Raw genomic sequence first — 24,416 nt, 5'->3', positions numbered from 1 at the left:
AACAAAAACGGGGTTAGATACAGAGTAAAGCTCCTTCTACAAAAAAAAAACGGGGTTAGATACAGAGTAAAGCTACTTCTACAAAAAAAAAACGGGGTTAGATACAGAGTAATGATCCCTCTGCCAAATAAAACAAAAACTGGGTTAGATACAGAGTAAAGCTCCTTCTACAAAAAAAAACAAAAACGGGGTTAGATACAGAATAAAGCGCCCTCTACAAAAAAAAAACAAAAACGGGGTTAGATACAGAGTAAAGCTTCTTCTACTAAAAAAAAACAAAAACGGGGTTAGATACAGAGTAAAGCTCCTTCTACAAAAAAAAACAAAAACGGGGTTAGATACAGAGTAAAGCTCCTTCTACAAAAAAAAACAAATACGGGGTTAGATACAGAGTAAAGCTCCTTCTACAAAAAAAAACAAAAACGGGGTTAGATACAGAGTAAAGCTCCTTCTACAAAAAAAAACAAATACGAGGTTAGATACAGAGTAAAGCTCCTTCTACAAAAAAAAACAAAAACGGGGTTAGATACAGAGTAAAGCTCCTTCTACAAAAAAAAACAAAAACGGGGATAGATACAGAGTAAAGCTCCTTCTACAAAAAAAAGCAAAAACGGGGTTAGATACAGAGTAAAGATCCCTCTACAAAAAAAAACAAAAACGGGGTTAGATACAGAGTAAAGCTCCTTCTACAAAAAAAAACAAAAACGGGGTTCGATACAGAGTAAACATCCCTTTACAAAAAAAAACAAAAACGGGGTTAGATACAGAGTAAAGCTTCTTCTACGAAAAAAAATCAAAAACGGGGTTAGATACAGAGTAAAGCTCCTTCTACAAAAAAAACCAAAAACGGGGATAGATACAGAGTAAAGCTCCTTCGACAAAAAAAAACAAAAACGGGGTTAGATACAGAGTAAAGCTCCTTCGACAAAAAAAAACAAAAACGGGGTTAGATACAGAATAAAGCGCCCTCTACAAAAAAAAAACAAAAACGGGGTTAGATACAGAGTAAAGCTCCTTCTGCAAAAAAAACCAAAAACGGGGATAGATACAGAGTAAAGCTCCTTCGACAAAAAAAAACAAAAACGGGGTTAGATACAGAATAAAGATCCCTCTGCAAAAAAGAACAAAAACGGGGTTAGATACAGAGTAAAGCTCCTTCTACAAAAAAAAACAAAAACGGGGTTAGATACAGAGTAAAGCTCCTTCTACAAAAAAAACCAAAAACGGGGATAGATACAGAGTAAAGCTCCTTCTACAAAAAAAAACAAAAACGGGGTTAGATACAGAGTAAAGCTCCTTCTACAAAAAAAAAACGGGGTTAGATACAGAGTAAAGCTACTTCTACAAAAAAAAAACGGGATTAGATACAGAGTAATGATCCCTCTGCCAAATAAAACAAAAACTGGGTTAGATACAGAGTAAAGCTCCTTCTACAAAAAAAAACAAAAACGGGGTTAGATACAGAATAAAGCGCCCTCTACAAAAAAAAAACAAAAACGGGGTTAGATACAGAGTAAAGCTTCTTCTACTAAAAAAAAACAAAAACGGGGTTAGATACAGAGTAAAGCTCCTTCTACAAAAAAAAACAAAAACGGGGTTAGATACAGAGTAAAGCTCCTTCTACAAAAAAAAACAAATACGGGGTTAGATACAGAGTAAAGCTCCTTCTACAAAAAAAAACAAAAACGGGGTTAGATACAGAGTAAAGCTCCTTCTACAAAAAAAAACAAAAACGGGGATAGATACAGAGTAAAGCTCCTTCTACAAAAAAAAGCAAAAACGGGGTTAGATACAGAGTAAAGATCCCTCTACAAAAAAAAACAAAAACGGGGTTAGATACAGAGTAAAGCTCCTTCTACAAAAAAAAACAAAAACGGGGTTCGATACAGAGTAAACATCCCTTTACAAAAAAAAACAAAAACGGGGTTAGATACAGAGTAAAGCTTCTTCTACGAAAAAAAATCAAAAACGGGGTTAGATACAGAGTAAAGCTCCTTCTACAAAAAAAACCAAAAACGGGGATAGATACAGAGTAAAGCTCCTTCGACAAAAAAAAACAAAAACGGGGTTAGATACAGAGTAAAGCTCCTTCGACAAAAAAAAACAAAAACGGGGTTAGATACAGAATAAAGCGCCCTCTACAAAAAAAAAACAAAAACGGGGTTAGATACAGAGTAAAGCTCCTTCTGCAAAAAAAACCAAAAACGGGGATAGATACAGAGTAAAGCTCCTTCGACAAAAAAAAACAAAAACGGGGTTAGATACAGAATAAAGATCCCTCTGCAAAAAAAAACAAAAACGGGGTTCGATACAGAGTAAACATCCCTTTACAAAAAAAAACAAAAACGGGGTTAGATACAGAGTAAAGCTCCTTCTACAAAAAAAAACAAAAACGGGGTTAGATACAGAGTAAAGCTCCTTCTACAAAAAAAAAACAAAAACTGGGTTAGATACAGAGTAAAGCTCCTTCTACAAAAAAAAACAAAAACGGGGTTAGATACAGAGTTAAGCTGCTTCTACAAAAAAAACCAAAAACGGGGATAGATACAGAGTAAAGCTCCTTCTACAAAAATAAACAAAAACGGGGTTAGATACAGAGTAAAGCTCCTTCTACAAAAAAAAAACAAAAACGGGGTTAGATACAGAGTAAAGCTACTTCTTCAAAAAAAAACAAAAACGGGGATAGATACAGAGTAAAGCTCCTTCTACAAAAAAAACAAAAACGGGGTTAGATTCAGAGTAAAGCTCCTTCTACAAAAAAAAACAAAAACGGGGTTAGATACAGAGTAAAGCTCCTTCTACAAAAAAAACCAAAAACGGGGATAGATACAGAGTAAAGCTCCTTCTACAAAAAAAAAAACGGGGTTAGATACAGAGTAAAGCTCCTTCTACAAAAAAAAAACGGGGTTAGATACAGAATAAAGCTACTTCTACAAAAAAAAAACGGGGTTAGATACAGAGTAATGATCCCTCTGCCAAATAAAACAAAAACTGGGTTAGATACAGAGTAAAGCTCCTTCTACAAAAAAAAACAAAAACGGGGTTAGATACAGAATAAAGCGCCCTCTACAAAAAAAAAACAAAAACGGGGTTAGATACAGAGTAAAGCTTCTTCTACTAAAAAAAAACAAAAACGGGGTTAGATACAGAGTAAAGCTCCTTCTACAAAAAAAAACAAAAACGGGGTTAGATACAGAGTAAAGCTCCTTCTACAAAAAAAAACAAATACGGGGTTAGATACAGAGTAAAGCTCCTTCTACAAAAAAAAACAAAAACGGGGTTAGATACAGAGTAAAGCTCCTTCTACAAAAAAAAACAAAAACGGGGATAGATACAGAGTAAAGCTCCTTCTACAAAAAAAAGCAAAAACGGGGTTAGATACAGAGTAAAGATCCCTCTACAAAAAAAAACAAAAACGGGGTTAGATACAGAGTAAAGCTCCTTCTACAAAAAAAAACAAAAACGGGGTTCGATACAGAGTAAACATCCCTTTACAAAAAAAAACAAAAACGGGGTTAGATACAGAGTAAAGCTTCTTCTACGAAAAAAAATCAAAAACGGGGTTAGATACAGAGTAAAGCTCCTTCTACAAAAAAAACCAAAAACGGGGATAGATACAGAGTAAAGCTCCTTCGACAAAAAAAAACAAAAACGGGGTTAGATACAGAGTAAAGCTCCTTCGACAAAAAAAAACAAAAACGGGGTTAGATACAGAATAAAGCGCCCTCTACAAAAAAAAAACAAAAACGGGGTTAGATACAGAGTAAAGCTCCTTCTGCAAAAAAAACCAAAAACGGGGATAGATACAGAGTAAAGCTCCTTCGACAAAAAAAAACAAAAACGGGGTTAGATACAGAATAAAGATCCCTCTGCAAAAAAAAACAAAAACGGGGTTCGATACAGAGTAAACATCCCTTTACAAAAAAAAACAAAAACGGGGTTAGATACAGAGTAAAGCTCCTTCTACAAAAAAAAACAAAAACGGGGTTAGATACAGAGTAAAGCTCCTTCTACAAAAAAAAAACAAAAACTGGGTTAGATACAGAGTAAAGCTCCTTCTACAAAAAAAAACAAAAACGGGGTTAGATACAGAGTTAAGCTGCTTCTACAAAAAAAACCAAAAACGGGGATAGATACAGAGTAAAGCTCCTTCTACAAAAATAAACAAAAACGGGGTTAGATACAGAGTAAAGCTCCTTCTACAAAAAAAAAACAAAAACGGGGTTAGATACAGAGTAAAGCTACTTCTTCAAAAAAAAACAAAAACGGGGATAGATACAGAGTAAAGCTCCTTCTACAAAAAAAAACAAAAACGGGGTTAGATTCAGAGTAAAGCTCCTTCTACAAAAAAAAACAAAAACGGGGTTAGATACAGAGTAAAGCTCCTTCTACAAAAAAAAACAAAAACGGGGATAGATACAGAGTAAAGCTCCTTCTACAAAAAAAAACAAAAACGGGGTTAGATACAGAGTAAAGCTCCTTCTACAAAAAAAAAACGGGGTTAGATACAGAGTAAAGCTACTTCTACAAAAAAAAAACGGGGTTAGATACAGAGTAATGATCCCTCTGCCAAATAAAACAAAAACTGGGTTAGATACAGAGTAAAGCTCCTTCTACAAAAAAAAACGGGGTTAGATACAGAGTAAAGCTCCTTCTACAAAAAAAAACAAAAACGGGGTTAGATACAGAGTAAACCTCCTTCTACAAAAAATAAAACGGGGTTAGATACAGAGTAAAGCACCTTCTACAAAAAAAAACAAAAACCGGGTTAGATACAGAGTAAAGCTCCTTCTACAAAAAAAAACAAAAACGGGGTTAGGTACAGAATAAAGCGCCCTCTACAAAAAAAGAAACAAAAACGGGGTTAGATACAGAGTAAAGCTCCTTCTACAAAAAAAAACAAAAACGGGGTTAGATACAGAGTAAACCTCCTTCTACAAAAAAAAAACAAAAACGGGGTTAGATACAGAGTAAAGCTCCTTCTACAAAAAAAAAACAAATACGGGGTTAGATACAGAGTAAAGCCCCTTCGGCAAAAAAAAACAAAAACGGGGTTAGATACAGAGTAAAGCTCCTTCATCAATAGAAAACAAGAACGGAGTTAGATGCCGAGTAAAGCTCCTTCTACAAAAATAAACAAAAACGGGGTTAGATACAGAGTAAAGCTCCTTCTACAAAAAAAAAACAAAAACGGGGTTAGATACAGAGTAAAGCTACTTCTTCAAAAAAAAAAAACGGGGATAGATACAGAGTAAAGCTCCTTCTACAAAAAAAAACAAAAACGGGGTTAGATTCAGAGTAAAGCTCCTTCTACAAAAAAAAACAAAAACGGGGTTAGATACAGAGTAAAGCTCCTTCTACAAAAAAAAACAAAAACGGGGATAGATACAGAGTAAAGCTCCTTCTACAAAAAAAAACAAAAAAGGGGTTAGATACAGAGTAAAGCTCCTTCGACAAAAAAAAACGGGGTTAGATACAGAGTAAAGCTACTTCTACAAAAAAAAAACGGGGTTAGATACAGAGTAATGATCCCTCTGCCAAATAAAACAAAAACTGGGTTAGATACAGAGTAAAGCTCCTTCTACAAAAAAAAACAAAAACGGGGTTAGATACAGAATAAAGCGCCCTCTACAAAAAAAAAACAAAAACGGGGTTAGATGCAGAGTAAAGCTTCTTCTACTAAAAAAAAACAAAAACGGGGTTAGATACAGAGTAAAGCTCCTTCTACAAAAAAAAACAAAAACGGGGTTAGCTACAGAGTAAAGCTCCTTCTACAAAAAAAAACAAATACGGGGTTAGATACAGAGTAAAGCTCCTTCTACAAAAAAAAACAAAAACGGGGTTAGATACAGAGTTAAGCTGCTTCTACAAAAAAAACCAAAAACGGGGATAGATACAGAGTAAAGCTCCTTCTACAAAAAAAAACAAAAACGGGGTTAGATTCAGAGTAAAGCTCCTTCTACAAAAAAAAACAAAAACGGGGTTAGATACAGAGTAAAGCTCCTTCTACAAAAAAAACCAAAAACGGGGATAGATACAGAGTAAAGCTCCTTCTACAAAAAAAAACAAAAACGGGGTTAGATACAGAGTAAAGCTCCTTCTACAAAAAAAAAACGGGGTTAGATACAGAGTAAAGCTACTTCTACAAAAAAAAAACGTGGTTTGATACAGAGTAATGATCCCTCTGCCAAATAAAACAAAAACTGGGTTAGATACAGAGTAAAGCTCCTTCTACAAAAAAAAACAAAAACGGGGTTAGATACAGAATAAAGCGCCCTCTACAAAAAAAAAACAAAAACGGGGTTAGATACAGAGTAAAGCTTCTTCTACTAAAAAAAAACAAAAACGGGGTTAGATACAGAGTAAAGCTCCTTCTACAAAAAAAAACAAAAACGGGGTTAGATACAGAGTAAAGCTCCTTCTACAAAAAAAAACAAATACGGGGTTAGATACAGAGTAAAGATCCCTTTACAAAAAAAAAACAAAAACGGGGTTAGATACAGAGTAAAGCTTCTTCTACAAAAAAAAACAAAAACGGGGTTAGATACAGAGTAAAGCTCCTTCTACAAAAAAAAACAAAAACGAGGTTAGATACAGAGTATAGCTCCTTCTACAAAAGAAAACAAAAACGGGGTTAGATACAGAGTAAAGCTCCTTCTACAAAAAAAAACAAATACGGGGTTAGATACAGAGTAAAGAACCCTTTACAAAAAAAAAACAAAAACGGGGTTAGATACAGAGTAAAGCTTCTTCTACAAAAAAAAAAAAAAACGGGGTTAGATACAGAGTAAAGCACCTTCTACAAAAAAAAACAAAAACCGGGTTAGATACAGAGTAAAGCTCCTTCTACAAAAAAAAACAAAAACGGGGTTAGGTACAGAATAAAGCGCCCTCTACAAAAAAAGAAACAAAAACGGGGTTAGATACAGAGTAAAGCTCCTTCTACAAAAAAAAACAAAAACGGGGTTAGATACAGAGTAAACCTCCTTCTACAAAAAAAAAACAAAAACGGGGTTAGATACAGAGTAAAGCTCCTTCTACAAAAAAAAAACAAATACGGGGTTAGATACAGAGTAAAGCCCCTTCGGCAAAAAAAAACAAAAACGGGGTTAGATACAGAGTAAAGCTCCTTCTACAATAGAAAGCAAGAACGGAGTTAGATGCCGAGTAAAGCTCCTTCTACAAAAATAAACAAAAACGGGGTTAGATACAGAGTAAAGCTCCTTCTACAAAAAAAAAACAAAAACGGGGTTAGATACAGAGTAAAGCTACTTCTTCAAAAAAAAAAAAAACGGGGATAGATACAGAGTAAAGCTCCTTCTACAAAAAAAAACAAAAACGGGGTTAGATTCAGAGTAAAGCTCCTTCTACAAAAAAAAACAAAAACGGGGTTAGATACAGAGTAAAGCTCCTTCTACAAAAAAAACCAAAAACGGGGATAGATACAGAGTAAAGCTCCTTCTACAAAAAAAAACAAAAACGGGGTTAGATACAGAGTAAAGCTCCTTCTACAAAAAAAAACGGGGTTAGATACAGAGTAAAGCTACTTCTACAAAAAAAAAACGGGGTTAGATACAGAGTAATGATCCCTCTGCCAAATAAAACAAAAACTGGGTTAGATACAGAGTAAAGCTCCTTCTACAAAAAAAAACAAGAACGGGGTTAGATACAGAATAAAGCGCCCTCTACAAAAAAAAAAACAAAAACGGGGTTAGATACAGAGTAAAGCTTCTTCTACTAAAAAAAAACAAAAACGGGGTTAGATACAGAGTAAAGCTCCTTCTACAAAAAAAAACAAAAACGGGGTTAGATACAGAGTAAAGCTCCTTCTACAAAAAAAAACAAATACGGGGTTAGATACAGAGTAAAGCTCCTTCTACAAAAAAAAACAAAAACGGGGTTAGATACAGAGTAAAGCTCCTTCTACAAAAAAAAACAAAAACGGGGTTAGATACAGAGTATAGCTCCTTCTACAAAAGAAAACAAAAACGGGGTTAGATACAGAGTAAAGCTCCTTCTACAAAAAAAAACAAATACGGGGTTAGATACAGAGTAAAGATCCCTTTACAAAAAAAAAACAAAAACGGGGTTAGATACAGAGTAAAGCTTCTTCTACAAAAAAAAACAAAAACGGGGTTAGATACAGAGTAAAGCTCCTTCTACAAAAAAAAACAAAAACGGGGTTAGATACAGACTAAAGCTCCTGCTGCAAAAAAAAACAAAAACGGGGTTAGATACAGAGTAAAGCTCCTTCTACAAAAAAAAACAAAAACGGGGTTCGATACAGAGTATAGCTCCTTCTACAAAAGAAAACAAAAACGGGGTTAGATACAGAGTAAAGCTCCTTCTACAAAAAAAAACTGGGTTAGATACAGAGTAAAGATACCTTTCCAAAAAAAAACAAAAACGGGTTCGATAAAGAGTAAAGATCCCTTTACAAAAAAAAAACAAAAACGGGGTTAGATACAGAGTAAAGCTCCTTCTACAAAAAAAAACGGGGTTAGATACAGAATAAAGCACCCTCTACAAAAAAAAACAGAAACGGGGTTAGATACAGAGTAAAGCTCCTTCTACAAAAAAAAACGGGGTTAGATACAGAGTAAAGCTCCTTCTACAAAAAAAAACAAAAACGGGGTTAGATACAGAGTAAACCTCCTTCTACAAAAAATAAAACGGGGTTAGATACAGAGTAAAGCACCTTCTACAAAAAAAAACAAAAACCGGGTTAGATACAGAGTAAAGCTCCTTCTACAAAAAAAAACAAAAACGGGGTTAGGTACAGAATAAAGCGCCCTCTACAAAAAAAGAAACAAAAACGGGGTTAGATACAGAGTAAAGCTCCTTCTACAAAAAAAAACAAAAACGGGGTTAGATACAGAGTAAACCTCCTTCTACAAAAAAAAAACAAAAACGGGGTTAGATACAGAGTAAAGCTCCTTCTACAAAAAAAAAACAAATACGGGGTTAGATACAGAGTAAAGCCCCTTCGGCAAAAAAAAACAAAAACGGGGTTAGATACAGAGTAAAGCTCCTTCTACAATAGAAAACAAGAACGGAGTTAGATGCCGAGTAAAGCTCCTTCTACAAAAAAACTGGGTTAGATACAGAGTAAAGATACCTTTACAAAAAAAAACAAAAACGGGGTTCGATAAAGAGTAAAGATCCCTTTACAAAAAAAAAACAAAAACGGGGTTAGGTACAGAGTAAAGCTCCTTCTACAAAAAAAAAACAAAAACGGGGTTAGATACAGAGTACAGCTCCTTCTACAAAAAAAAACAAAAACGGGGTTAGATACAGAGTAAAGCTCCTTCTACAAAAAAAAAACAAAAACGGGGTTAGATACAGAGTAAAGCTCCTTCTACAAAAAAAAAACAAAAACGGGGTTAGATACAGAGTACAGCTCCTTCTACAAAAAAAAAACAAAAACGGGGTTAGATACAGAGTAAAGCTCCTTCTACAAAAGAAAAACAAAAACGGGGTTAGATACAGAGTAAAGCTCCTTCTACAAAAAAAAACAAAAACAGGGTTAGATACCGAGTAAAGCTCCTTCTACAAAAAAAAAACAAAAACGGGGTTAGATACAGAATAAAGATCGCTCTGCAAAAAAAGCAAAAACTGGGTTCAATACAGAGTAAAGATACCTTTGCAAAAAAAAACAAAAACGTGGTTAGATACAGAATAAAGCGCCCTCTGCAAAAAAAAACAAAAATGGGGTTAGATACAGAGTAAAGCTCCTTCTACAAAAAAAAACAAAAATGGGGTTAGATACAGAGTAAAGCTCCTTCCACAAAAAAAAAACAAAAACGGGGTGAGTACCCGAGTAAAGCTCCTTCTACAAAAAAAAACAAAAATGGGGTTAGATACAGAGTAAAGCTCCTTCTACAAAAAAAAAACAAAAACGGGGTGAGTTCCCGAGTAAAGCTCCTTCTACTAAAAAAACCAAAAACGTGGTTAGATACAGAATAAAGCGTCCTCTGCAAAAAAAAACAAAAATGGGGTTAGATACAGAGTAAAGCTCCTTCTACAAAAAAAAACAAAAATGGGGTTAGATACAGAGTAAAGCTCCTTCTACAAAAAATAAACAAAAACGGGGTGAGTTCCCGAGTAAAGCTCCTTCTACAAAAAAAAACAAAAACGGGGTTAGATACAGAGTAAAGCTCCTTCTACAAAAAAAAACAAAAGCGGGGTTAGATACAGAGTAAAGCTCCTTCTACAAAAAAAAACAAAAACGGGGTTAGATACAGAGTAAAGATCGCTCTGCCAAAAAAGCAAAAACTGGGTTCAGTACAGAGTAAAGATACCTTTACAAAAAAAAACAAAAATGTGGTTTGATACAGAATAAAGCGCCCTCTACAAAAAAAAAACAAAAACGGGGTTAGATGCAGAGTAAAGCTCCTTCTGCAAAAAAAAAACAAATACGGGGTTAGATACAGAGTAAAGCTTCCTGTCCATGCAAATGGTGGTTGAAATCTGGAGATCACTCCCCAATTAAGCTATTGACGCTGGGGGTCAATTGAAAATTATCAAACTCAGATTGATAGATCTTCGTTAGGTCAGGTTACTAACAGCTACAGAACCACAGTGGGTGGATGGAGTTCAGAAATGGATCGTCCCTGATCTAACTGAATGCCAGAACAGGCTAGAGGGGCTGAATGGCCACCTCCTGTTGCTACATTGTTGTGTTCCTAAGACGACACAATGAGTCCTAAGAATAAGCTGCTCCCCTGTACTTAGAACCTGTAAGAGGAGCTACAAAAGAATGCAGTTTGTATGCTGTTTTGTGCAGTAATTCCAATACACAGCTGCTCCGATTTCCAAAAGAGTGTCTGGGTGGTCTCGGTTTGGTGCTGTAATGGACAGTGAAAAGGCAAACAGAGCCATCGGTTCCCTCAGTCGCCTCTTGGAGGAGGGAGTCTGTGGACAGATTTGGGGGCAACATTTGAACTGATAAATGAAAACGGAGCATGCAATACAATAGCAATTACACATGCAGCAAGATCGTCCAGTGGCTCAGCAGATTAAAACAGGGCGTGATGGAACTATGCAGCATAGGAAGATCTCAGAATGGATTCTCAATCCGTCCTGATCTCTGTTATTATCCTCAGCCTCCTTAGATTAAGAGGAGTGAGTTCAGCCAAAAGTTCTCACAAGACAGCTACTCCCTCAACTCCCCATGCCCTGCCTTGTTGGAAAATGGCTGGAGGCAAACATTGGGCAAGGGCCAGGATGTGACGCCCTTTGCTGTTGAATAGCCCCACTGACACTCACAACCTAGGCTGACGTGTAAAGAACAGCCATGTGATTGGATTACTGGAGGACAGTGCCCCCCCCCCCCCCACCATCCCCACACCCCATCCACTCAGTAACCCTATCCCAGCAAGGAATCAGCACCTTGAGGAGGGGGAAGAAGGGAGTAAGATGGCGGAAGAGTTACGGAGAAGAAATCAGAATAACTAAAATGTAATAAAACAAAACAGAAACGACCGGTAACGGGGATTTGTCTCTTTAAAGACAAGCTGTGTTGAATGTTCCTTTAGTTGTTGGATGTCGAGGTCCACTGGCTTTCAAATACTCTTGGGTATTTTGCACTTCGATGGGCTTTGATTGGTGAGAATCGTATCAGTCCTCACAACAAAGATCTCCATTCCCTTTTTCTCAAAACTGCAATGGGAACAAACTAATCACTCTGGCCACCCAGCACAAATAGGGCGACCAACTTCATTGTGTGTCTCTGGGATATGTAGCAGTGATGGTACCAGAATATAGAGCCACAGGTTGTGAGTTCAAATCCCATCAAGGCAAATTGGGAAATTGAGTTCGGTAACTGTGATCATTACTGAGCTGGTTCACTAATGTGGATTCCCCAATCTGTCTTATACTATCTGATTGACTCTAAAATTGACCAGCCATATAAACACTGTGGCTACAAGAGCAGATCAGAGGCTGGGAATTCTGTGGTGAGAACTCACCTCCTGACTCCCCAAAACCTGTCTACAAGTCAGGAGTGTGATGGAATACTCGCCACTTGCCTGGATGAGTGCAGCTCCAACAACACTCGAGAAGCTCAACACCATCCAGGACAAAGCAACCCACTTGATTGACACCCCATCTACAAACATTCACTCCCTCCACCACCGACGCACAGTGGCAGCAGTGTGTACCATCTACAAGATGCACTACAGCAACTCACCAAGGCTTCTTCAACAGGACCTTCCAAACCCATGAGTCAAACAACTGCCCCAAGCTGGGGAAAGGATCGCTCACTCTTCTTCCCATCTGCAGCTGCTAGGTAAAGGGATTAGACACCCAATTTTTCTTATTCAGATATATATATATATATAAAGGTATTCATGTCCGTCAGCCTCCAGGTTGGATTTTCACCCCAATAATTGGGTGGGTTTGGGTCGGGTGTGTTATAAAAATGTTACAAATCTGAATCCTGAGCCCAATTCGCCCACTCCCGAGCCTGGGGAAAGCTGACAGCTAATGGGAGGCAAGGAGGACTGCTGAATCCAGTCTTCCTGCTTCACCCAACCTTTGCTATCGGACACCCCACCCCAACCCCTCTGATCTCTTCCACTAGCGACTTACTGATCTAAACCCAGCCATCCTGATCTCTTTCTGATGCTTCCAATCTCCCCCCAACCCTTCAGTCCCCCTCACTCCTTCCAATCTTCCCCCGACCCTTATGGTTTCCCCCCAGCCTTTGCAATCCCTCCCTCCCTCCCTCTTCCCTGCTCCTCGCTGAGGCTAGGTGCTGAAGGTCTACCCACCCGACAGCCCTTAATCTGGCAGCTGCCGGGAAACAGATGCTGAATAATGCTACCAATCACAGTCTGCAGGACCTGTGGAAAGCCCCTTCTTTCGGGTTTCCCAAGCTGAAGCCAGGACTGCCCGCTGCCTTCCTGCCTCCGAGTTAATATCCAACCCAAGTGCCACACACAGATACAAAACACCCTGGAGCAAAAGGGGAAGATAAACTTGTCCATTGATCTGCAGCTTTAAATTTACCGCCAATTACAATCAGCTTCCAACTGGCCAAAATGGTGCACAACCTGTTGCTGAATTTGCCCAATCAGAGGAGCGATCTTAAAGGGAAAGTCCTGGATTAGCAGCCAAACATCACAAGCTCCTCCCAGAACAGAAAATGGATATGAGTAATGCCACAGGATGTGCACTGGTACCAATCAATAAATAAACACTACATTGGTTGGAAAGTTAGTCCTGGTATTTGGCTCTTTCCCCTAAAATGAATCCCAGGACATTTTAAAAGCCAGCGGACAAGCTTTCCTAATATTCAGTGAATAAAATATCGCAAAAACGTTGAAATTTCTGCTTTTGCAAAAGAATCAGGGGGATTAATATTCTTTTTCCTATTTTTTTTGTTAATTTTCTTGTTATTTTTTGATGACTTTCAGGCAAGCAACCACATCACAGCACAAAAACACTAAAGCAGCGTTTCCTGAAAATCTTACCTTGCTGTCGGCCTAGGCTGGTCCCCTCACTCAGTGAATGCAAGTGAAATCTTCTATCCACCTTCTTCTTGTGAAACCTTTGTGTAAAATCATGATCGATTGTGTTTTCTCTTCTCTGAATTCGCTCAATACATTCTTCTGTGGATTTTCCCCGGTGTCATTAATACCCCTGGCGCTATCAATGGGCAGAGGGTCTATTGACACCACTGCGTTAGCCAATGAGTTGGAGGCGGGGTGGGTCTTACAGCAGGATTCACAGCCAACAAAGTCTACAGAGTCTCTTTATCAAGCGCACTACAGCAAACAGTCTACAGAGTCTATTTAAAATGGGTCTCAATGAACTACAGCAAATAGTCTGCACAGTCTGTTTAAAAAGAGTCTCTACAAACTACAGCAGACAGAACTCACGGCCAAAACTGCAGAGGGTCTCCCAATAAATGCAGTTTTCAGGCATGACTGGTAGAGGAATCTGCCATCGTCTCTAATGTGGCTGGGGATAGTGATGTCACGATGCACAGCCATTAATGGTAACTGAATAGGAGATAATATTATCACTGTATTGTCGCGATCGAGAACTCAAGTGGGCCCATTGTGTACGCTGTAGGCAGCTGATCATCCAGAGGATTTACTGAGCTTGAGAGGGGATGATTCCAGGTATCAGGATTTTGAGGTGCAATGGTGTAGTGCTGATATTATTGGACTAGTTACCCAGAGGTGTGAGTTCGAATCCCAGCATGGGCAGTTTGAGAATTTGAATTCAGTTTTTTAAAAAATCATGAAATAAAAAACTGGAATAAAAACAGAAAATATTGGAAATACTCAGCAGGTCTGGCAGCATCTGAGGAGAGAGAAAGGGAGTTAACATTTCAGTCGATGACCTTTCATCAGAAATAAAATATTAATGTCACTAAAATGACCACAAAACTAACAATTATCATTAAAACTCCAACTGATTCACTAGTGTCCTAGATGGGAGAGTGTAGAAGAAGCCCACCATTCTTACCTGTTTGAGTTATATGTGACTCCAGTCCTCACACCAATGTGATTGACCCTTAACTGCCCTCTGAAGTGACCCAGCAAACCACTCAGTTATATCAAACCGCCGCCGAGAGGTTCGAGAAGAAGTCCGACCACAGCTTTCACAAGGGAAATGCAAGGTGGGTAATAAATGCTGGCCTTGTCAACGACACCCACATCCTGAGATCGAAATCTTAAGAAATTTAGAGGAAACGTTAAAAAGGCTCGGCTCATCCTCTTTGGAAAAGAGAAGAATTTGTAGTGACCTCGTTGAAGTCTTCACAATGAGGAAAGGGGATTGAAGATGTTAGCAATAAAGGGAGGTCAAACAGGAAACATTGGCTGAGTGACAGGAAACAGAGAGTGGTTGTTAATGGATGTTTTCCGGGCAGGAGGAAGGTTTGTAGTGGAGTTTCCCAGGGATCAGTGTTGGGACCCTTGCTTTTCCTGATATATATTAATGACCTGGACCTTGGTGTACAGGGCACAATTTCAAAGTTTGATACAAAACTTGGAAGCATTGTGAACTGTGAGGAGGATAGTGTAGAACTTCAAAATGACATAGAGAAGTTTGTGGAATGGACAGACAGGTGGCAGGTGAAGTTCAATGCAGAGAAATGTGAAGTGATTAATTTTGGTGGGAAGAACATGGAGATAAAATATAGAATAAAGGGCACAATTCTAAAGGGGGTGCAAGAGCAGAGGGACCTGGGTGTCTATGTGCATAATTCATTGAAGGTGGCAGGACAGCTTGAGACAGTGGTTAATAAAGCATACAGTATCCTGGGCTTTATTAAGAGGGACATAGAGTACAAGAGCAACTAAGTTATGTTGAACTTATATATAAGACATTAGTTCGGCTTCAGCTGAAGTTTTGTGTCCAGTTCTGGATGCCGCACTTGAGGAAAGACCTGAGGGCATTAGAGAGAGTACAGAAAAGATTCAAGAGAATGGTTCCAAGGATGAGGAATTTCAGTTATGAAGATAGATTGGAGAAGTTAGGACTGTTTTCCTTGGAGAAGAGAAGGCCGAGATGTGATTTGATAGAGGTATTCAAAATCATGAGGGGTCTGGACAGAGTAGATAGAGAGAAACTATTCCCACTCATGAAAGGGTCGAGAACGAGAGGGCACAGATTTAAAGTATTTGGTAAGAGAAGCAAAAGTGACCTGAGGAAATACTTTTTCACGCAGCGAGTGGTTAAGGTCTGGAATGTCCTGCCTGAGAACGTGGTGGAGGCAGATTCAATTGAAGCATTCAAAAGGGAATGAGACAGTTGTATGAAAAGGAAGAATGGGCAGGGCTACGGGGAGAAGGTGGGGGAAATGGAGCTGAGGGAATTGCTCTTTCAGAGAGCCAGTGCGAACACGATGGGCCGAATGGCCTCCTTTGCACTGTAAGGATTCTGTGATTTCTGTCCAAAGGGAAATTAAGTTATATAATACATTACTGAGGTTAATGGGTGAGTTTCCAGAGAGAGAAGGCATCGAAAGATAAGTTGAGAAGGTGGGTGGCTGAGGTGGTGATCAATCAACACGTTGATGGACTTGTTGGGGCCAATGGATTTATCTGGATCCCAAACACTCCATGAGCTATTGGTTCTAATCATCACCTTTAATTGATCTTAGCTGAGTGGATGGAATCTCCTGCCTGAATCCAGACAAGAGTTTTCCATAAACTTATTCTGTTGAACTCCGTTTCGCGATCATTAACTGCAGCTAGAATTTACAGAGCCAGATGTTGGGGAACAGTGGGTGTTTTTTGGGGTCAGGGTGGGAGAACAGGACCAAGATCCATCTCACCAGTTCCTCGGTGCCCGCCTTCACTTCCTGGATCTCTCGCAAGAAGTGGCATGCGAGGGTATCAGACTATATATCAATGGTGAGACAACAACATTCCATGGATAACCAAGGCAGGTGGATCGAGTTAAGATACAGATCAGCTACGATCTAAATTGAATGGCGGAACAGCGTTGAGGGGCTGAATGGTCAACTCCTGGACCTACACTCCTTCCTTCCTTCCATGCATTTCTTGTTACTAACACCATGGCAATACTGGGCGCTAAGAGAATCCATGCGATCATGGCAACTAGCGTTGCAAGGGGCGGGGCGGGTTTAGCAATTAAAGGGCTGCAGCAGTGCATATACCACAGGAACCCACCAGCGATCAGCACTCACTGAGATATCAGCAAATCCAGTAGGCCTGCGCCTCCATTTCTCTGTGTTGCATCATTTGAATTGTGGGCCATTCCATTATAGCAGCTATTTGCTGGTGTCAGCCATGGCTGAGTGGGTAACACTCTCACCTCTGAGGCAGAGGGTCAAGAGTCCAAACACATAATCTAGGTTGACATTCCCAATGCACTGAGGGAGTGCTGCACTGTTAGAGATGCCGTCTTTCAGGTGAGAGGTTAAACCGAGGGCCCTACTGCCTTCTCGGATGGATTTAATAGATCTGACTATTTTGATGAATTGCAGGGAAGGTCTCCTTGGTGTCCTGTCCAAAATTCCTGGTTTGGGAGGGAGCACCAGCAGTGTAAACTCTGCGTATAATCTTGCTGTGCGTGATTTGTCTGCCACATTTTGCTTCCAATGACAACAGTGACTACACTTTATCAGTGATTCATTGTCGTCAAAGCACCCGAGAACACTTGTGAGAGGCTTGGTAAACCAATGGGAAAATGGGTTTGGAAGGTTCTGAGATTCAGAGGCTGCACAAAGACTAAGGGAGGCAGGTCAGAAGATTGGACAGAATATTAAAAACAGCAAAGAATGACTAAAAGATTGATAAGGAAGGTAAAATTAGAGTACGAGAGAAACCTAACAGAAATATATAGACAGATAGTAAGAGTTTCTATAGAAATTTAAAAATGAAAAGAGTTAACAAAGTGACTGTTGGTTCTATAGAAAGTGAGTCTGGGGAATTAATAATGGATAATAAGGAGATGGCAGATGAATTGAACAGATATTTTGCATCGGTCTTCACTATTGAGGATACAAGTAACATCCCAGTATTAGCTGTAAGTCAGGAAATGGAAGGGAGGGAGGAACTCAAGAAAATTACAATCACCAGGGAAGTGGTACAGAACAAATTGTTAGAGCTGCGGGCTGACAAGTCCCCGGGTCCTGATGGACTTCATCCTAGGTTGTTAAAGGAAGTGGCTAGTGAGATAGTTGATACGTTAGTTTTAATTTTCCAAAATTTCCTAGATTCAGGGAAGGTTCCATTAGATTGGAAAATAGTAAATGTAACTCCTTTATTCAAAAAGGGAGTGAGACAGAAAGCAGGAAACTACAGGCCAGTTAGCGTAACATCTGTCAAAGGGAAAATGTTCGAAGCTATTATTAGAGATGTTACAGCAGGGCATTTAGAAAAATTCAAGGTAATCAGGCAGAGTCAACATGGTTTTGTGAAAGGGAAATCATGTTTAACCAATTTACTGGAGTTCTTTGAGGGAGTTACATGTGCTGTGGATAAAGGGGAACCAGTGGATGTATTGTACTCAGATTTCAAGAAGACATTTGATAAGGTGCCACATCAAAGGTTATTGCAAAAAATAAAAGCTCATGGTGTAGGGGGTAACATATTGGCCTGGATAGAAGATTGGCTAGCTAACAGGAAACAGAGAGTAGGCATAAATGGGTAATTTTCTGGTTGGCAAGATGTAATGAGTGGTATGCCACAGGGATCAGTGCTGGGTCCTCAACTTTTTACAATTTATATAAATGATTTAGATGAAGGGACTGAAGGTATGGTTGCTAAATTTGCTGATGACACAAAGATAGGTAGGAAAGTAAGTTGTGAAGAGGCCATTAGGGGGTTACAAATGGATATAGATAGGTTAAGTGAGTGGGCAAAGATCTGGCAAATGGAGTATAATGTGGGAACTTTGGCAGGAAGAATAAAAAAGAAGCATATTATCTAAATGGTGAGAGATTGCAGTGCTCTGAGATGCAGAGGGATCTGGGTGTCCTAATGCATGAATCATAAAAGGTTAGTATGCAGGTACAGCATGTAATTAGGAAAGCTCATAGAATGTTATTGTTTATCGTGAGGGGAATTGAATACAAAAGTAGGGAGGATATGCTTCAGCTATACAGGGCATTGGTGAGACCACATCTAGAGTACTGTGTACAGTATTGGTCTCCTTATTTAAGGAAGGATGTAAATGCATTGGAGGCAGTTCAGAGAAGGTTTACTAGACTAATACCTAGAATGGGTGGCCTGTCTTACGAGGAAAGATTGGTCAGGCTAGGCCTGTATCCGCTGGAACTTAGAAGAGTAAGAGATGACTTGATTGAAACATATAAGATCCTGAGGGGTCTTGACAGGGTGGATATGGAAAGGATGTTTCCCCTTGTGTGAGAATCTAGAACTAGGGGTCGCTATTTCAAAATAAGGGGTTGCCCATTTAAGACAGAGATGAGGATAATTTTTTTCTCTCAGAGGGCCGTGAGTCTTTGGAATTCTCTTCCTTGAAAGGTGGTGGAAGCAGAGTGTTTTAATAGTTTTAAGGCAAAGGTAGTTAGATTCTTGATAAGCAAGGGGGTGAAAGGTTATCGGGGGTAGGTGGGAATGTGGAATAATTAGTTCAGCCATGATCTTATTGAATGGCGGAGCAGGCTCGAAAGGCCGAGTGGCCTAATCCTGCTCCTAATTCGTATGTCCGTGTGTTCGTAAATCCTGCTGTGGCATGTTGCAAAACTGAATTCACCCGATCTGGTAATTCCCTGGCAGAAAGCTACTGGATTGTTGGGGGGAAAAGCAACCAGTTCATTGGTGTCAGTAAGACAAATGGAAAAGAAACTGGAGACATCTCCACAGCAACCGAATGTAAAATCTCGGATCTAGAGCGAAAAAACAGAGAAAGATTCCTTGGTACTTCAGAGCAGTTGTGGAGTTCATCGAGAAAATGGAGCATTTGGGAATCCCTAAAGACCTGAGATTTAGAGACAGAGAGAGGCTGTGGAACAGGAGAGGAAACTTTAGGCCAGGAAATGGCCACTCAGCCCTTGTGTGTTCCAGCTGCCCAGCCCAGGGTCCAGATGTTTCCTGATGTTCTCCGAAACTCCTGCCTCCCCTTCCCACAGGCAGAACCTCTCAAATGTTTCCCACTCACTGAGGAACGAGGCTCATTCTGATAGCAGCTTTCAATTCATTTTCACACTAGTTTAAATCCATGGCCTCCAGCCTAACATTGCCAACCTAGTTTCAAATAATATTCTGGGGCATTCGTTTATAGAACCATAAAGGTCACAGCACAGAAGGAGGCCATTCGGCCCATTGTGCTGGTGCTTTCTCTCCAGCGAACCTTTGGAATGGAATTCCAGGCAGTGCCCACTTGTAAAGGATTCCAGGCTCTGGGTGTAGAAGTTGTTAACCTCCCCTTTCACTGTCTAATGCTAACTCCACAGTCCGCGCCCCCTTGTTACCCATTCACCAACCAGGGGAAACAATCTTTCACTGTTTACCCTCTTAAAACCCTTCACCAATTCGAGAAGCTCCAATATATCACCAATTTAACCTTCTCTTTATCAGGGAGAAAATGCAAAATGCATTAAACCTTCCTTCCTCACTCTCACCTCTCATTTCTGCTCTCTTTCTGATGAAGCTGCCTTGTCCTGTTTTTCCACGGTTTTGATATCCCTCCTACATAGCTGTAGTGTGTACAGTTTGTGGGATGCATTGCAGACAACATTCAAAGCAATAAAAAACAAAGACTTGCATTTCTATAGCGGCGCTCACAAATTCAGGACATCCCAAAGCACTTAAAGGCAATGAAGTACTTTTGAAGTGTAGTCACTGTTGTAATGCAGGAAACGCAGCAGCCAATTTGTGCACAGCAAGATCCCACAAAGCAATATGATAATGACAAGATCATCTGTCTCAGTGATGTTGGTTGAGGGATAAATATTTAGGCAGGACGTCAGGGAGCACTCCCCTGTACTCCTTCGAAAGAGGGCAGAAAGGGCCTTGATTTAACACCTGAGAGACGGCACCTCTGACAATGCAGCACTCCCTCAGTACTCAAGTCTCTGGAGTGGGGCTTGAAACCACAACTTCCTGACTCAGAGGTGAGAGTGCTACTGAAGTAAGCTGATACTTGGATAACTCATTCTTTATAATTACTCCTCATTGACGGAGGTTCAAATCCCAGGAATTCTTGTTCAAACATGGAGTTGCAGAGAAGTCACTTCTGCTTGTTCCTCGAGCATTGGCCAGATTCCATTAGGATTGGGTTGCCAATCCTCCAGGATTATCCCAGAGTCTCCAGGAATTAAGAATTTTTCTCATGAACACTGCTGCCAGCAAAAAAAACAGGGAGAGCAGATCATAGGGACATTAGGAATTGTGTTTTGATTGGTTATAAAATTGTTGGGCAATGGGCAAAATGCTGCTTGACTGGACAGGGCGGTAAGAGGCAGGAGGTCACCCACCCAGCCCGAGTTGGCCAGTACATTAGCAGCTCTCTGAGACAGTAGATAGAGGGTTCAAGCTGAACACTGGTCATTGATGAGAGAGTGCTGCATAGATTGAGGAGGTTGGAGTTTGAATGAGGCATTAAACATCAGAAACTGGAATGGGGAAACAGCACGATAGAATCATAGAATGATGCACCACAAAAGGAGGCCATTCGGCCCATCAAGCCCTTGCCAGCTCTTTGAAAGATCTACCCACTTATCCCCTGCTCTTTTCCCCCATAGCCCTACAAGTATTTCCTTTTCAAATATTTATCTAGTTCTCTTTTGAAAGTTACTATTGAATCTGCTTCCACTGCCCTTTCAGGCAGCGCGTTCCAGATCACAACAACTCATTGAATAAATATAGTTTTGCTCGTACTGCCTCTGCAGGTACTCCAGTAGGATGTGATTAAAGGAGCTTCTACACCTGACCCAAGCTGTGATATTGTCGCAGTTTCTTTGTGGTCACCAGAAGGGGTTTAAGGGCAGAATATGCCATTTGTACCTGCTCCCTAACTATTGAAAGGGCAGCTATCTCTCCCGACTCTCGACCTCTGGCGTTTTTATTAACATTGCTCTGGTTGATGCTCCCTCCACTCTCCCCTCTTGTTCCTTTGGGAGAGGGAGCCAGTTCCAGGGGAGAAGGGGCCTTGAAAGTACTTCTCCTGGGACCCACCAAAATAAAAACTGAAAACTTCCCACACCTTGTTTTATTGTTGAGTGGTCCCTTTAAGGATTGCTGGTCAAGGGACAGAGACAGAGAGAGACAGAGGGAGGGGAGGGGGAGAGAGAATGAGAGATTCAGGGAGAGAAAGAGAGAGAGAGAGACAGACGTGGAGAGAGAGACAGAGAGAAAAACAAAGAGAGAGACAGAAAGAGAGACACACACAAATACAGAGAGGCAGAGAGAGAGAGAGAGAGACAGAGATACAGAGTGAGAGAGAGACAGAAAGAGAGAGAGTGAGACAGAGGAAGTGAGACAGAGAAAGAGAGAGAGAGAGAGAGACAGGCAGATAGAGACGGATACACACAGAGGCAGAGTATGATCAGAGGAGATTCTAGCTCCTGATCAGCTCCACTTACTCCTGTGTAAGTGAGGAGAGAGTGAGAGAGAGAAGACAGAGAAAAAGAGAGGGAGAAAAGACAAAGAACAACTGAGGAGAAAAGAGAGGAAAGGAAAAAGAGAGAAGAGAGAAAAAACAGGAGGGAGAAAGAGAACAAAAAGAGGAAAGAAGAGAGAGAAAAAAGACCAAGGAGAGAAAGAGAGTGAGGTGAGGGATCATCAGTGACCTCATCCCCTCCCCCTACGACACTGCAGTATCACTCTGAGTGCGAATGTGCCCAGTAGCTCATGTCCCTGTGTTTGTGACCAAACACACAACGCACCCTCACAGGAGGGATTGGTGCCTTATTCCAATGAAATAACTCATTTCATAGTCTGAGATGCAAAGAGGTCCAAAGACATCTGTGAATGACAGGTCAGTGGTGTGTAAGTGCCCTGTATACGATGGGTATCGCAGATCTCCAAGAAAACCCAACATGTCACCAGCATCCACCCTTCAAGTCAATGGGAGAAGCTGCACTGGGTTAGTTATCAAGCAGCTCCTGTTTCACCATTGATTGTAGAGACAATGAGCAACATTCAGACATCAGTCAGACCATGGGAAACCCACTCCCACTGACAGTGAGTGTGGCCAAATGCACCAGTCACTCAAGGTGACAGCTCTTGCATTGCCCTCTTCACCTCTTTTAACTCTTACCCACCACCCGATCTTTCCACTCATTCATTCTCAGGATGTGACAAGGCTGGCCTTTACAGTTTATCACCAGGTTATCCAGGAAATGGTGCAAATGGGCTTTGAACCTTGTACACCACAGGTTAGATACAGAGTAAATCTCCCTCTACACTGTCCCATCAAACACTCCCAGGACAGGTACAGCACGGGGGTTAGATACAGAGTAAAGCTCCCTCTACACTGTCCCATCAAACACTCCCAGGGCAGGTACAGCATGTGTTAGATACAGGACAGTCCCCAGTGTGAGTGGCTATATGATGTTGCTCCTTTTAACGGTATCACTGTGAAATGGAATGTGTGTCAGTGGAAGATACACAACTAAAAATAAACCTATGAGATGCACATGGAGGATATTGTAAGAAACACTGTGACCCCCTCCTGGGGCTGTGCTGCTAACCCTCAGTGCTCTTGTGATTTGCCAGCTGGTTCACTTCTGTCTTCTATTCACCACCTGGCTTCCAGCCGCTCTCTATCTGCAGCTGATCCTGTTAATAACTCAGGAAGTTCCTGCCCTTAGTCGTGCTGTAAGGCCGTGGTCTGAGAAAGCTCAGTCTCTCACTATTTGCTGAACGTTGTCACTAACGGGCGACAGAAGTCAGGCTGCTTGGATTTATTTCACAGCAGTTTCTCTCCTTCGCTTTCCATCACCAGTCAGCAACCCACCTCTCCTCTCCCATCACCCTTCGTTCCCCATACTACCTCCTCCCTCCTTCCCCTCTCCTTTTCCCTCTCCTCCCTTCATCTCCTCTCACCTCCGAGCAGCTCTCCTCCCCCTCTACCATCTCCTCTCTCCTGCGCCTTCTCTCCCATAACCTCCCCTCCCTTCCTATCATCTGATCCCCTCTCCACTCCTGACTCTACCCCTCCACTCCCCCCGCCACACCATCCTACCATCTCCCCTCCCCTCCATTTACCCACCTCCTCTCAGCTTTGCTAACATTCACTATCATCATCACTGGATTCAGCGCTGTGCTCTACCCTGCTGCCCTATCATTAGTGCCAGGAGTTGAATCAGTGGTCCAGACCTCTGCTGAGGGGATGCAGGGTGAGAATGCACTGCAGGACAGTATTCCTATTCACCAATCTCACAATGCCCACCCACACTTCCCTGTCTGCAATGGCACTGTTTGAAAAGCCGGAAAATAGCTGAGTAGTGAACAATATGGTGCTGGAGAAAGTTCTGTTGTGACAGTTGCCAGTGTGTGTTCCACTGTTAAAATGGTGGAGAGTATGTGGAAGAGTACAGAATGGCGAATGGAAAGGTAAGTGGACCTGTGAAATGCCCCAATCCTTTTGTTCTGCCAGTACAAGGTGGGTAGCTGTAGCTCTGTGGAAAAGGCGGAGGCCATTCAGCCCCTCGAGCTTTTCCACCATCCAATCAGATCATGGCTATCTTAACATCACGTACCCACCTTGGTTCCATATACATTAAAAGCCTTACCCAACAAAAATCTATCAGACTCACTTTTGACATTTTCAATTGACCCCCAGACACTACAGCTTTTTTGGGGGAGAGAGTTCCAGATTTCCACTCCCCCTTTGTGTGAAGAGGTCCTTCCTGACATCACCCCTGAATGGCCTGGCTCCAATTTTAAGGGTCTGCCCCCTTGTTCTGGACTCTCCCCACCAGAGGAAATCGTTTCTCTATATCTACCCGATCGAATCCT

General features: G+C 40.8%; 1 protein-coding gene across 3 annotated transcripts in view; it reads left to right on the top strand.

Moving 5' to 3' along the window:
- The window catches only part of LOC137380978 (A-type potassium channel modulatory protein KCNIP2), a 466,186-nt gene that overhangs the window by 406,441 nt on the left and 35,329 nt on the right, over window positions 1–24,416 (top strand). The window contains exon 2 of one of the 3 annotated variants that reach the window (XM_068053393.1): window positions 13,419–13,514. The exons of the other annotated variants lie outside the window; for them this stretch is intronic. Within the exon in view, the coding sequence (XP_067909494.1) occupies window positions 13,419–13,514 (96 nt within the window). The remainder of the gene's footprint in view (window positions 1–13,418; window positions 13,515–24,416) is intronic. 3 annotated transcript variants of the gene reach the window in all.

Source organism: Heterodontus francisci, chromosome 20 (genome assembly GCF_036365525.1).
Source record: "Heterodontus francisci isolate sHetFra1 chromosome 20, sHetFra1.hap1, whole genome shotgun sequence".
NCBI classification, from domain to species: Eukaryota; Metazoa; Chordata; class Chondrichthyes; order Heterodontiformes; family Heterodontidae; genus Heterodontus; species Heterodontus francisci.
The sequence above is the reverse complement of the archived record's forward strand: the minus strand, read 5'-3'. Positions and strand labels throughout refer to the sequence as shown.